A 14,005-nucleotide genomic window follows, 5' to 3' on the forward strand; every position below is an offset into this window, starting at 1 on the left:
GACAGCCGGAGGATGAAACAGCCGGAGCATCCTCATCATCTGAGCCAGGCGCACGGAACCCGCGACGAGGAAGGTGGGAAATAAGAATAATTATATTTTTAAAAAATCAATGTGTGACGGGTGCATGAGAGAGTAGTGATAGATTAAACTGTCGAGGGATATTGTTCTGTTCTGCACCGGAGCCAGCCAGCTACGCAGCACCAGACAACACGGCGCTGCTTTCTACCATCCACTGAGGAGCATCTACTGATCATGGGTTTGTCCTCTTGGTAAAACTGTCTGCGCTGCAACACAAACACCGTCAGCATCTGCAGGAAGAAGAAAAAACACCATGGGTTCCAGACTGAGCAGGCAGAGCAGCCTGGACAATGAGAATTTCGCCAAAAAGCGACGCAAGCTTCAGGATAGCACCGGGGAGAGCGACTGCAGGGGCAGCCGAGGCGGCGGAGACTTTCTGTTTGCACTGATGCTCAAATCAGACAAACTGCCCGGGATGCTGCGGAGGACCAACCACAGCCCGTACATGAGGCGAGTGGCGTGGATCAAAGAGATACAGAAGCTGCTCCGTGACCGCAGGATAGAGCAGGCGACCGACGTGCTCAAATTACTGAGGAAGGTAAGGAAACTGCACAGTGTGGCCTGAAGTCAGACCTGTTTACACACACACAGACACACACACACTGCCGCTTTAAGGCTGCTTTGATGCTGATGCAGCACGCATCCTCAAGAGACATCCCAAAGCAACAGATGGAGACCGAGCAGGAGCTGTTCACGTGTGTGAATGCACTTTGGTGTGTTCTGTGTGTCCTGAGTGTTGCAGTGCCACAGGTGCTTTCATCCCCTTCTGCAGGCTCTGACTGCCCTGCACCTCTGACCCCCCCTCCCCCTTGAGGTGACTCTGCTTGTTTTTGTGTATGTATATATATATATATATGTATATGTGCACAAACACAAATAGACCACTTCCTCCGCCATCCCCTCTCTGTCCTTGTTGCTCCACTACGGCCAGTCCCACCTCTCCGCAGGCTGTTCTAACAATCCCATTAGAGACCTGCCCTCTCCATCCCTCTGCACTCCTAATGTCTCTCTCTCTCTCTCTCTCTCTCTCTCTCTCTCTCTCTCTCTCTCTCTCTCTCTCTCTCTCTCTCTCTCTCTCTCTCTCTCTCTCTCTCTCTCTCTCTCTCTCTCTCTCTCTCTCTCTCTCTCTCTCTCTCTCTCTCTCTCTCTCTCTCTCTGTGTGTGTGTGTAATGGCCTGTGCTCAAGCAGCAACAATGTAAAAGCCCTAGAGTCCTGTGTTCTACTATATACTATATTATTCTTCTCCAAGAGGTTTTATGAACTCTATAAGGGATCGCCCGAAATGGATTTTTTTAGGGTCGATGCCACACCGATTTTTTTTTTTCATCAGCCTTAACCGATGACCGGTACGGACTGCCGATTTTCTTGAGCTGATATTTGGAGCCAATACTACTTTTCCTCCCTCAATGTACATCTTTAAAATAAGACAATAATGATAACAAATGTTACGAGTCACAATTTTAAAAAAAGGAACATTTGTTGAACATAAAAAAGGCGTCTCCAGCAACACTGAGCTGCCTGTGGACGCCTTTCTGTAAATAATGACGGAAATCATCGACAGACGCAGCAGCCTGCTTCCGTCGATACCAATACACCTAAAAAAGCAAATATCGGCCTGCCATACCTAAACTCTCTAAAACTCTCACAGAAATGAAAATCCAGACCGCTGTCATTGCTTTAATAGTGCCACTGTTGTGCTGTAGTCATATGAAAAGAGATGCGATCAAATATGGGCTCTGATATTGACTATGAGCTGGATCAGATATCCGATGAATGAGGCCGATCCAGCTCATTTCTTTTTTATTAATGTCATACACAGCAATACAGTTACAGCAATCTAGTCACTTCAGTTCTATGTTTGCAACAGCGGTTAGGGTTTTATATTTCATTTTAAAATATCTGTCTGCAGTGCGCTTTACATGGAAATGTTATTTATTTCTTTTTGCTGCTAATTTACACTTTATTTGTTGATAAATACTTTTTTTACCTTTTTTTAACAAGGCTAAATGTTTATGTCAAGCCTGATGCCTTCACTCACATGGACAGGTATGCGGTTCATTCATCACAACAGTAATTTCGTATGGGTATCGCGTATCGGCCGATACACTCAGCCCAGGGATCGAATTGGTAAAAAACTGGATCGGTGCATCTCTGGTGAAAACCTTGTGATGGATTACTAACAACAGCTTTTGTTGTAGTGTATTTAAGGCCGTCTTTACAGGACTGTTACAAGGAGGTATTGTAGTCGTGACTTAGAATATGTTGCACCAAGTCTATACTGAGTAAAGGATGTCGGATCTTAATTAGAGGTGTGATCTGGAAGCCCTTTCTCACGTGGCTGCTGTGGCATATGTAGCATTAAAGCGTGTGTCGACGAATATGTAGGTGCATGGAAGATTTGACAGCAGCCCTGGCGATCTCATTTGTTTGCTCGCCCTCGGGCGCCCCTCTGTCTTTTAGCTGTCAGCCATTCCGGTGTTAATTACTCTGAAGCCCTGACACAGGAGAGAGTGGAGCCTCCTTAATCAAGCCAAGGAGGAGATAAACTGGCTGGCCTGGGCTCCGTGACAGCCTCGTCACAGGGGACATGGGCTCGATCCTTCCAAATGAGCTCCCCTTTCATCAAATGAGCCTTACTTTATCTTTTCTTGCAGCATTTCAGGCAGATATCTGAGAGATGCTGTTCCCTGAAATCAAAAGGCAGATTTAATTGGTGCGTAACAGTGAGCTCTGCTCCAGATACGCAAAAGATCTCAGCTCCTGCAGATATGGGAAGGATTCATGGCTTCACGACGCTCTTGCATATGACAACTGATCGTGTCTGAAACTCAGAAGGGAGATATTTTTATACCTTGTATCTCAGAGGGGCAGAAGCAGCATCCTCCCCCGCCTTGGGTTCAGTCTGTTTACTCTTGCCCTTGTTAAGAGGGGAGCAAGTAATGTGGAGCTGCCAGCCGCCCACTCAAACTGTCTATTGCAATCAATGGCGATTGTGTTTGTGGGAAAAGAAATGCATGTGTGCAGGTGTGTGCGCACTGTATGCGCCTGTCTCAAAGGCTCGCCTCTCTCATTAAAGCTGCATGAGCTGTACAAGCGCCTGTCATGGTTTGCCTCGTGAGGACCTTGAGGATGGACATGTTGATGGAGGCAGATTTACACGGCTGCATCGCTGACTGTTGCTTGTCTCACCGCAATCAAAAGGTCATCTGAAATCACCTTTCAGTTGGTTTAATTAGGTTTGTTCTTTTTAACCGCAGCTCCGTTTTGAATCCGTCATAATTAAGAGTAACCTGCCACGATGGCTGTCAGTTCTGACCTATTTTGCAGATGTATTTATGTGCTGTGCAAACTTTGAAGTCGCATTTACTCAAAATCTCACAGTTCACCATATTTATATGAGGTGAAAGGAATTATAGACCAAGATGAATACCTTAAATGTGGTTAGAGAGATAAAAATGTGTTAAAAAATAACATATAGACAGAGTTTTTCCTGGGGGATTTAGAAAATAGAATATTCTCCTCATAGTGGAGCATGCATAGACTTTAAGCATGGGGAAATTACCTGACAGATAAGTGAATTATACAAGGTTTTCACAGCAGATCATACAGGAGTCAATCGTTGATTGTGCAAACAGTAGATGCAATGGCATGTTGGGATACATGTGGCTCGGTGCCAGTGTGTTATTTTATACGCCAAAACACTGCGTTCCCTGTGACTTTCCCTCCATCTCACTTTCCTCCTGCAGATGAAAAAAAGCTGCTGTCTCCTTTAATGAATATTTAAAACAAAATACTTTTATCTTCCCATCTTCAGTCACATTGCCAGGGCCCTGGTTTCCATCACTAATGTCTTTTTCTTCCCAGGTCCAAAGTCACACTTTTTAGATGCCTGATTATAATTATTATAGGATGTTTTTTTTTAATGTATGAATTTGCACCTTGCTGTGATTATGATGCCTCTCATCTTGTCTGCTTTGGTAGGATCTTGGTTTGGAAGGCACCTCACTCAACGACATCCTATACAAAAACGCTGCCTTCCTCAACCTGGTGGACCCGATCTCACACGAGCTGCTGCTCAGCCTGGCTCGAGAGATGCAGTGTCCTAAGAAGGTCAGCTTACTTTGTTCATCCTTTCCAGTATCCGCAAAGATCCAGTTGGTGTTCTGCAAAACAAAGCATTTTTCTAAAAATACTCCGCCTGGTGATTTTCGTTTGTTAAGTTATAAGCTCTAAAGATCAATGGAAATCCAATCTGAGGATGTTGTCGACTTAAGTTTCTACGGGCGGATTAAAGGAATCCTGCAGACATGTGTGACTTATGAGCAGCTGGAAATAGAACCAGCTGTTTAATGTGAATGTCAGATATTTAGGATTGTTTAAATCTAAATTCTTCCTGCTGTTTTGTTGCAAGCATTTTCAGATTCAGATAAGTACTTTGGGTTTCTACTAGTTTACATGCTTTGATGTTCAAAAGACACAGTCTGTCTGAATATACCTGTATTCAGCCTCCTGTCTGAGATGCTCAGTATTAGCTCCTGTCTCTTTAAACTCCCCTCCTTGAAAAGCCCAGTTTGCTCTGATTGGTCAGCGCTTCTGATTCTTCAGCATCTGCACTCTTGGTGTCTCTGCACCGTCATTTCAGCCGGAGAATGACTGCAACAGCCCTGTAGCAGTACTTTCTACCCATAGTATAGCTGCGGCACCTTACAGAAGTCCTGACAGCTCGTTTAAAGACGCAGTTTCTGAATACGGACTGTGTGCATTTCTCTGTGGATTGAGCCTTTTGATAGTTTCAACGTATTTATATAGCAGCCCCACCTGCTTTATCATTTTTTAAGAAAACATGGAAATGTCACGTTTTACAATATGAGACCTATCAATAAAAAAAGTCTATGTTTGGTGCACAGAAAGAAATCCACAGTATGTCTGAAGCTCTAACGATTCATACTGGATTAGTCTGAAGGAGCCAACGGCCACCAGCAGCCACAACATTGCTAATGAACTGGAATTACCAGTGGTTGTGTTGAATCTCACCTCTCTTGTGTACTTCCTGTGTTTTCCCCACTGATGCATGTGATTAGATTTTCTGGCTCCAGCAAGGCAGCTAAATTGTGTTTTGTTCAGGAGCAGCTCGGGGCCTGACGAATAATAACAAACTACTTTTCTTCTGTTCATGTGAAAGATTTCACAGTTACAGGTTGTTAAGTTTTTATAAAATGGAGGAGACTTAAAGCCCAGGTAGTGTGAAATAATGAATAGTAGACTTTTTTCCTCCTGCACACACAAGCAGAAAATCTCATATTGAAAGCTGCTGCGTCACTACTGTTAGTCTCTATGTTCTTATTATCTTTCTGCTCTGCTCTACAGGATGCAGACACCATAAAGTCTTCAGATAAGATTTGCAGACAGCTGATCTACCACCTGACCCCGCACTCAAAGTGGCTGAGGCAGAGCATGTCCAGACGGAAATCCCAGGCCTGGTAAGCTCTTCTGTCCAGACATCCAGTCTGTAATAAATCTGCAGCTCCGCACAACAGAGAGCAGGGCTCGGCTCCGTGTCCAGCCGTAGAGATTTACATCTTTGTAGCTGACATTGAAGTAGGACGGAGTCGGCCACAGGCTGACCTGAGGGAAACACCATGGTAACCACAGCTGTCAATCATCAGTCTTTTTAAGTGTTAAGGTCCGTGCGTTGGATGTGCGTTGCCACTGGCCTCTGTCTCTCTTCAAAAGTGGCACAGCAACAAATCTGTCCATCTGTCTGCTGAAGAAAGACTGGGAGGGTTGTGTTATAATGTAATTATACTATGATGAAAGAGGGAATTGCTTTTGATTATTTCATTTTTGTATTATTATGAAAAGAGAATTAGTTTGCAAATAAGCATTTTTGTGCGTCCAGGTGTTGCTTAATAATCCTATTCATGAACATAAATGTAATTGGTTATTCTACAGCCAGCTAGACGCTGCAAATAATGCATTCATCTTCCGTGGGCGAGCATAATCATAAGAAGGAGACAATGGGAACACAGTGAGATGAGACAGGTTCATTATGAGTCCGTTGGAGGTATCAACACGCAGTATCAGAGACGCATTCGCAGGGATCTGGCAGGAACAGACGCGTCACTGTGGAGCTGCACGAACAGGGCTTTTTTTGTGCTCGTGGTCGTTTAATTTTGCCAGACAGCATTTAAGGGCCACTGGCTGAAGGGGCTTTTTTTTTTTTACTTAGTCATGTTGTTGGCTTCGTAAACCTGCAGAGCGAAAAAGACAGTCTGACACCGGCTGAGACAGCAGGAGCAACATGAATCATTAAAACAAAAATCCACCCTAAAACAGAATATTAATAGAGTAGATGCTGTGAGCTCTGACAGCTCCGTCTGCCACCGTATCCACGAACAAATACCTGTCACAACTAGAAAGAGACGAGACGGGTCAGGCTGCCGCTCACTGGGAAGAGGAAACTCAAATCCTGAAGATACTTTTATTCTGGTTTAGCATTTTTATAAAAGCAACCATGAAAGAATTTATACGGGGCGCACAGTTAGTCAGTTTACATTCATTGTTATTAAAAAAGAGCTGTTAAGCTGTACTGTGTTGTATTGTGTGGTAGCCTAGTTTGCACACGGTTAGCATCAAGTATCCTAGCTTAGCATAGATATTGGAAACATGGGAAACAGCTCTGCTGGCTCCGTCCAAAAGTAACAAATCTGCACACCAGCACCTCCAAAGCTCACTAAATAACATGCTATGTTTTGTTTTAATCCAAACAAAATATGTTCTTACTTTAAACAAAGCTAGGCTAGCTTTTTCCAACTGTATCCAGTCTTTATACTAAGCTAACTGTCTCCTGGCTTCAGACTTTGCATCAAGTGTATTCCACAAAATGTTGAATTATTCATCAAATGAGGATTAAACTGTATGTGATAAATGCAGTTTTAGGGTGGATTTTACCTCCCTTTAACTTCCATCCCTGTTCAGCTGCAGGCAAACTGCCCTCATCTGTACAATAATGCAACAATCTCACTTCTAAGAGGTTTCTCTGTACTCAGAGGAAACAGAAACAGCTCAGTTCTTTTTAATGCCCCCGGATTGTTCATCCCTTCATTATCCAGCATTAGCACTGAACACCAGTCTAACTAAATGCTGTACACACGTTCGGACTGAAATGCCACACTGAATTAATGTCTGAATCTCACTAATCCTGTTAATCTATCTAACTAGTTTATTGGGGTTTTGCTCAAAATGTTTTCTTTCACATTTAATGAAAGAGGTTGACTATAAGCCCGATGGAAGCAGTGACCCAGATGTTCTGCCGAGGCGCTCTAACCTGAAGGGTGATTCCATGTGAGCGTAATAAATTGCCAACACTTTAGTGACCTTTTTTCTCCGCAGGTGTCACGCCACAATCTTCCTGTTCCATCAGACTTTTTGACCTCGTTATTACTTTGTTCCCTTGTAACCTGAACTAGGGCTGGCCGAAATCTTCTGTCCTTTTGTGATTAACATTTTATTGAACAAAATGTTCCATCTTGGTGAGGGGCGGGCGATTTTAACCGTAAAATCACGAGGCCAAAGAACCTTTTCTGAACAGATTTTTATCAGTCTGCCAAGTACAATGGGTACGTAACAAAGAGCTACCTAAAGCTACCTGTTGCCTCTGCTGGCTGCGGTGTGGCTGGACACCTCACCGTTTCACTCTCAGCAGACTGTTTAGGATGCTGTCTCTTTAGGTGGTTGAAAAGGTTTGTTGTGTTACCGTCCAATGTGTGCACGTAGCGAGACTGTGTGTGTGTGTGTGTGTGTGTGTGTGTGGCAGGTTTGGGTAGAAGTCTGCCTCTGTGAAGTGACCGCACTGCCTCCTTGTTAAACACATTAGGAGTCTGCAGGTGCACGGGACATTTTTATGTTTTTCTCAGGGGCATATTTTACAGCTTGTTAAATGTGGACAGACGGCGTCGATGCAGTGCAATAGTCTGACGCTCGTGTGCTGTAAGGACACGGTAGAGTTTCTTCCCGCTACTCTCTGACTCAAACATGATTGGGAATGAGAAATCCTCGTCACTGCCTGTAGTTCGCTGTGATTGGTTGATCGGCGTATCTTTAGATGGGTGCATGAGGCGGACTAGCCAATAGTGGGATTTGGCGGTGCTGCGTCTGTGCAGAACATAGAACATCAACGGATAGAATGTGTCCTACAACATCAACATCGTCAACATCTTCTAATCCTTCAGGATCTAATATCGTCCAAGCCCACCCCTAATCCTGGTCATTTCAATAGTGATATTAATCACAATATTACATTCCATTGCATTTTATTTAGCTGATGCTTTTGTCCAAAGCGATTTCCAATAAGTTCAACATCGAGGGTACAAACCAGAAGAGCAAGTTATCAAGTAAGTGCAGTAGCTTCAAATAAGCCGATCTATAGAGTGCTACAGCCTTTCCTCCTCTAATTCAATAAATAAATAGTCTATATCAAATAACCACAGGGTATTTTTTATACTCCTGTGTAAATCAAATACTTGATGCATTAATAGTATTTTCTATTTCTATTAAGAACTTTAGTGCAAAATAAACATAACGTGCGAGGATGAGAGCGTAAAACGTCGTCCAAGCGACGTAAATATTGCCGTGACGTAGTTTGGCTGCTGGTTTTTTGAGATCGGAATAGAAATGATATAGAAATAAATACATATGTATATATGATGGACATTTTTATATCGTTTATGATGATGATAAATGTCATCATCCTGCCAGCTCTAACCTGACCACTCAGAAACTACATAACTAAAACTGCCATTTAGTGGCTGCTTTTCTTTTTAGTTTCCATGTCATCTGTTCTCGTATTCGTTAAGACACATTATATTGTGCATTGTTCACATACTATGCGTGTTAAAGCTTCCTCTGGGGCCCAGACAGTCATTTTTTACCGAGTGCTTTTCCAGAAAATACAGAATAAGATGCAGAAGGGACAAAGTGGTCGAAGCAGCTCCCCAGGTTTTTGTTTTTCCAATCAAAACATCCATCAAATAGATATGGAGGTGATATTTCTGTGCAGGAACTGTCTTTATTGATATGAATCGTGAGCTGTGGGGTTGGATTCCCTGCACCATGAAGGGCAATGCAGCGGTATGAGTGTGTGTGTGTCACTCTCGCACACCCCGCTATAGGCTTACATATAGAGTGCATGAGAAAATGAGTTGAAAGTCTAAATGAAATGTCAGTGAGCAGGTGTGATTCGACTGCTTATCTTGTGAAACTGCAGCCATCAGAGGGCTGATATGAATAATAGAGCAAAGCTTTAAATGACTCTGCTGAAAAGCGGCATGCAATAAAAGCCCAGGAGCAGATGAACTCCTGGAAAATCCCTATTTAAAGTTGGAAGAAATGGGATTTTTATGACAGCTGTCATTACCCACCCACTTTCAACGCTTTCAAAACGCCTTATTTTTCTTATTTTTCTAAACAGAATTTTACTTCATCTAAATTAGAATCAGCTTTCACTCCAGATATGAATATTTATGTTAATAAATAATAAGAGCGATTCTATTTACGCTCTCTGAATTCAAATGTTGCATCATTATATTAAATCAATGACACAGGGAGACTGATGAGCCGCATGTGGAGGCAAGAGACACACTCTGCTTCCTCTTTGTTCAAGTGGGAATACTTAATAGATGGCTTCATTATACAGTGTCAATTTAATTGATTACTTAATGGATAATGGATGGATATTTATTCGATGACTTGGCATCCACTTTTGCTAAAATGGTGATGCCATTTGTGTTATCATTGGCTTCAATTCAATAGTTATTGTGGTTCATTTCTCCCCGCCTGTTGCTTAAGGCATCCATTTAGCAACACAAAGTATATTCAGTGTGATTTTTTTCTTTACTCACATACACAAACGCTTCCTCACCTGCTCCTTAAATGAGCAGTAAAGGCAGCCGAGGGCACATCCACTTTCACCAAAAAACACTTTAAAGCATGACAAGTGACAGGTACTGCAGTGGATGTCACAGCAAGTCACCGGGCGCTAGAGGATGTTATAATTCACTCTGACAGTGAATCAGCGTTACAGGCCACTTCGGTAACAGCTCAAGTTAAACACACTGCATCCTCGGGAGGGTTCGGCTGGAAACAAAAGGCAATGGAGTGTGTAAATGAGGCGCAAATATTTTCAGATGCAATGAAAAAGCAATAGCTAATGCTACGGAAAATGATCAGAGAATCACAATTGAGTCCTGAACATCTGCTGCTATTACACAACATCCTTTACGGCTTTAAGGTTTTTAAAGCCCTGTGCACCAAAACAGACAGATATCCTGCACATATACTACTACTACCACTACTACTACTACTACTCACACATTGAATAAAGTTTCCATCTATTACTGTCATTGACTTTATGTCAGTGTGTCATATGTCATTGATTTTACTTTAATAACCTTAATATAATTTGTCAAACACAAAAAAATCATCAGGAAATAAAACAGGAAATAGAAAGCAGCCATTGAGCGCACACCTAAAGTCCCCCAATGTGTTATTTGAATGATGGAAATTGGTTCTGAATGTTTAATCTGCATTGAAATCCACACTGATAAACAATCAGGCAGCACTTTAAGGAGCCACATGCGTAACTAATACATTCTGATAAATTCATGTTGCTCACATTAACAAATGATGAAGTCAAAATGCGTTTATATGATCCACTTACACTAATGGGTCATCACTTCATTAATTGTTAATTCACAATGATTTTCGGTTATACGCCTACAAATTAGCTGGAAACCAGTTGCATAGACACGGGCATCTCTGGTCCTCTGAACTGGGCCCGTTCTTACACAGACATGGTGTACAAAATGTCTACATGATGCTGCATGAGCCACTGATCAACACAAACAATACTTTCAAGATTCAAGAAAACTTTATTTATCCCCAGGGGGTGATTAAAGGTAAGCTCGCAGAGTAGACAAAAATGACAGAAGAAGAAAGAGTGACTGAGAATAAATAGATAAGTTATGAACCTAACCTGATGAAAAGCAGAAAGACAACAAGTACCGTATATTTCGGATTATAAGTCGCACTAGAGTATAAGTCGCATTTTTGGGGGAAATGTGTTTGATAAAATCCAACACCAAGAATAGACATTTCATCTTGAAAGGCAATTTAAAATAAAACTAGAATAGAGAACAACAGGCTGAGTAAGTGTTTACGTTATATGACGCATAAACAACGAGCTGAGAACGTGCCTGGTGTGTTAACGTAACATGTTACGGTAAGAGTCATTCACAGAACTATAACCTATAGAACACGCTCTACGTTTACAAAACACTCTGTCACTAATCACACAGAACTATAACATATAGAACACGCTCTACGTTTACCAAACACTCTGTCACTGCTAATCACTAAATCCAATGAACTCTTCTTCCTCGGTGTCACTTCTGAACTCCGCCAACTCCAAGTATCAGCTAGCATCTTTTTTTTTCACAACGCACTTCTGCCATGACCCGCCCCCGCCAAATTTTGACTGGTTGACGTGTGTGTGTGACGATTGCTGATATATGCCTAGTCTCTTATGTGACTGAGATAAATAATAGCCCGGGCTATTATTTGATATTTTACGGTAATGTGTTAATAATTTCACACATAAATCGCTCCAGAGTATAAGTCGCACCACCGGCCAAACTATGAAAAAAACTGCGATTTATAATCCGAAAAATACGGTAATACATGTTATAACAGGTGCAAATGGGCAATGAGGAAGATGATACTTAGTGCAAATGTGATAAATATGCATGTGGAAAGTTAACAGACACGTCCACGTTAACTTGGACTTAGTAATGTCGAAAAGCCACAATCTTATTCCTGACACAACATCAAAACCACACATGTCTTTCTCACTTTAATCAACGGTTGGCTTGAACTTCTCTGTCTGTTCTCCTCTGATTTGTCAGCTGTAACCTGCCAGATGTTTTTGCTTTTATTTCACTATTATCATCTTTACTGCAGCCCACTTCTTTTAAAAACAACAATTACATAACATTTTCACCCTCTCCATCAAGCTGATCAAAAGATGCCACTTCACTGGTGGCATAGGCTATAAATGAATGTACGAAGTAACTGTTAGATCAACGGATCATCAATTAAGGATTAACGTGAAGTCATAGTGACTTCATCGTTTATTAATGGTGCCCAACAGGAGTTCATGCAGGCATTAAATCATCACCGTGTAATAACTCGACATCCATGAGTTATGTATGCATGTGTGTTTTGTACCCTTTATTATAAAGTGACAACCATGCACCTGATATATTATTGCAACGTAAATGCTAATGACAATTCAAAAGTGCAGAAGTAAAATAGTGAAAATGTTTTTTTAAAGATGCCCTTTTTAGCAATGTTGGAAAATATAGTACCTCCTGGATCTGTGCTTCTGCTCACACAAATACTAACCATTGTTCCTCTGCCTTACTTTTTTTTAATCTAATTTCACCAAAATCTGTGAACAGGTTTTGTAGCCATCTCGCTAACTTAAAAAAAGAAGCGTGAGAGAAACCATGGCGACTTTAGCAGAGATAATGACATCCTCCTCGCTGAGCATTTCTAAAAGATGAATCTCTTTCCTTTCCTGTGGCCGAGTATCTTCTAGTCCAATTTAATCAGTTTTTTTCTAAAACACATCATAGTTTATCTTTTAAGTAGTAAACTGTTCTGTGCTATAATGAGCTCTGTGCTCCTGGCTGTCAGAGCTTTAAGCTCAAGCTGCTGGCTCGTTCGGATGTTTTGGCTCCTCTGTTTACACGGGTAAATCCCCATGCTGGAGTCTCTCTGTCAGCCTTCCGCTCCATGCCGGCCCAGTCACCCCCTCCTTTATACAACACAGGAAACACAACATAAAACCAGGGCCTTGTTCCCAAGTCACATCCCTTCACCCTCCAACTAAAACCTCAACTGGTTTCTGTATTTTCATGTAAAAGAATCATCTAACGCTCTTTCTCTTCGTTGTCTTCAACAGTCTCAAGACAACCCTGCAGAAAAAGCTGTCCAGCGACTCGGTCGACCTATCTGGCATCCCCCTGTCCACCCGTGATGTCCGTCAAGTCGCCTTCTACCTCCAAAACAACAGAGACACCGTGGTGGCTGTGGACATAAGCTTCACCGAACTCCAGGACGACAACCTGAAGATTCTCCTGCCTCTTCTCGCCTCGCTGCCAAAACTCAGCACCCTGGCTCTCAATGGTAACCGTCTCACCCTAGGTATACTCAAAGACCTCACAGAGATGCTCAAAGACCCCAAGATGTTCTCCAACCTGGCCTGGATCGACCTGGGCAACAATGTGGATATTTTCACCATGCCTCAGCCACTGCTGGTCGCGTTGCGTCGGCGCTGTAGCCTGAAGAGCAGTTTACCAACCATCTACGAGTACACAGAGGGTCAACCCTACTGCTACCACCTGGAGACCTCCATCGAGGAGCCCAGCCACTACGAGGAGGAAGAGGAGGAGGAGGAAGAGGAGGAGGAGGATGAGAAATTTGAGATGGAGCCGTGGAGTTTAGGCGAGAAGCAGCTCTCCAAAGACTTCACCCTTCACTACTGTGAGAGGTGATGGGGTATTTCCACTCTGAGGCTCCTTCACCTGTGGTTGAAATGTCGTCCCACAGCACTCCGTTACCTCCTTCGCCCTCTCGTCCTCACACCACAAGTCCAGTCACCCTTCGAGGCATGAGGGGCGCCCACATTGTGAACTTCTTGTCTTGACACGGCTACCAAGCTATTCCTAACCATCTCTGAGTTAACCCACACAAGATGAAAGCGAAGTGACGACGGCGGACTTACTGTGTTGGTGGATGGCGCTCTTGGGAACAAGGTGCGGTTTCATTGGAGGGGGGCTGGAAGAGTTAATGAACCGGTCCTCTCTT

General features: G+C 42.7%; 1 protein-coding gene across 1 annotated transcript; it reads left to right on the forward strand.

Annotated features, from left to right (window-relative positions):
- Positions 1–331: 331 nt before the first annotated feature.
- On the forward strand, positions 332–13,692 carry lrrc75ba (leucine rich repeat containing 75Ba; the record flags this gene model as incomplete). Its single annotated transcript, XM_083911809.1, has 4 exons — positions 332–616; positions 4,061–4,189; positions 5,447–5,559; positions 13,101–13,692. 4 exons carry the CDS (start codon positions 332–334, stop codon positions 13,690–13,692), a joined length of 1,119 nt encoding a protein of 372 aa, XP_083767935.1.
- Between the last annotated feature and the right edge of the window lie 313 nt (positions 13,693–14,005).

The sequence above is a fragment of the Echiichthys vipera genome, assembly GCF_963691815.1.
Source record: "Echiichthys vipera genome assembly, chromosome: 4".
Classification (NCBI taxonomy): domain Eukaryota; kingdom Metazoa; phylum Chordata; class Actinopteri; order Perciformes; family Trachinidae; genus Echiichthys; species Echiichthys vipera.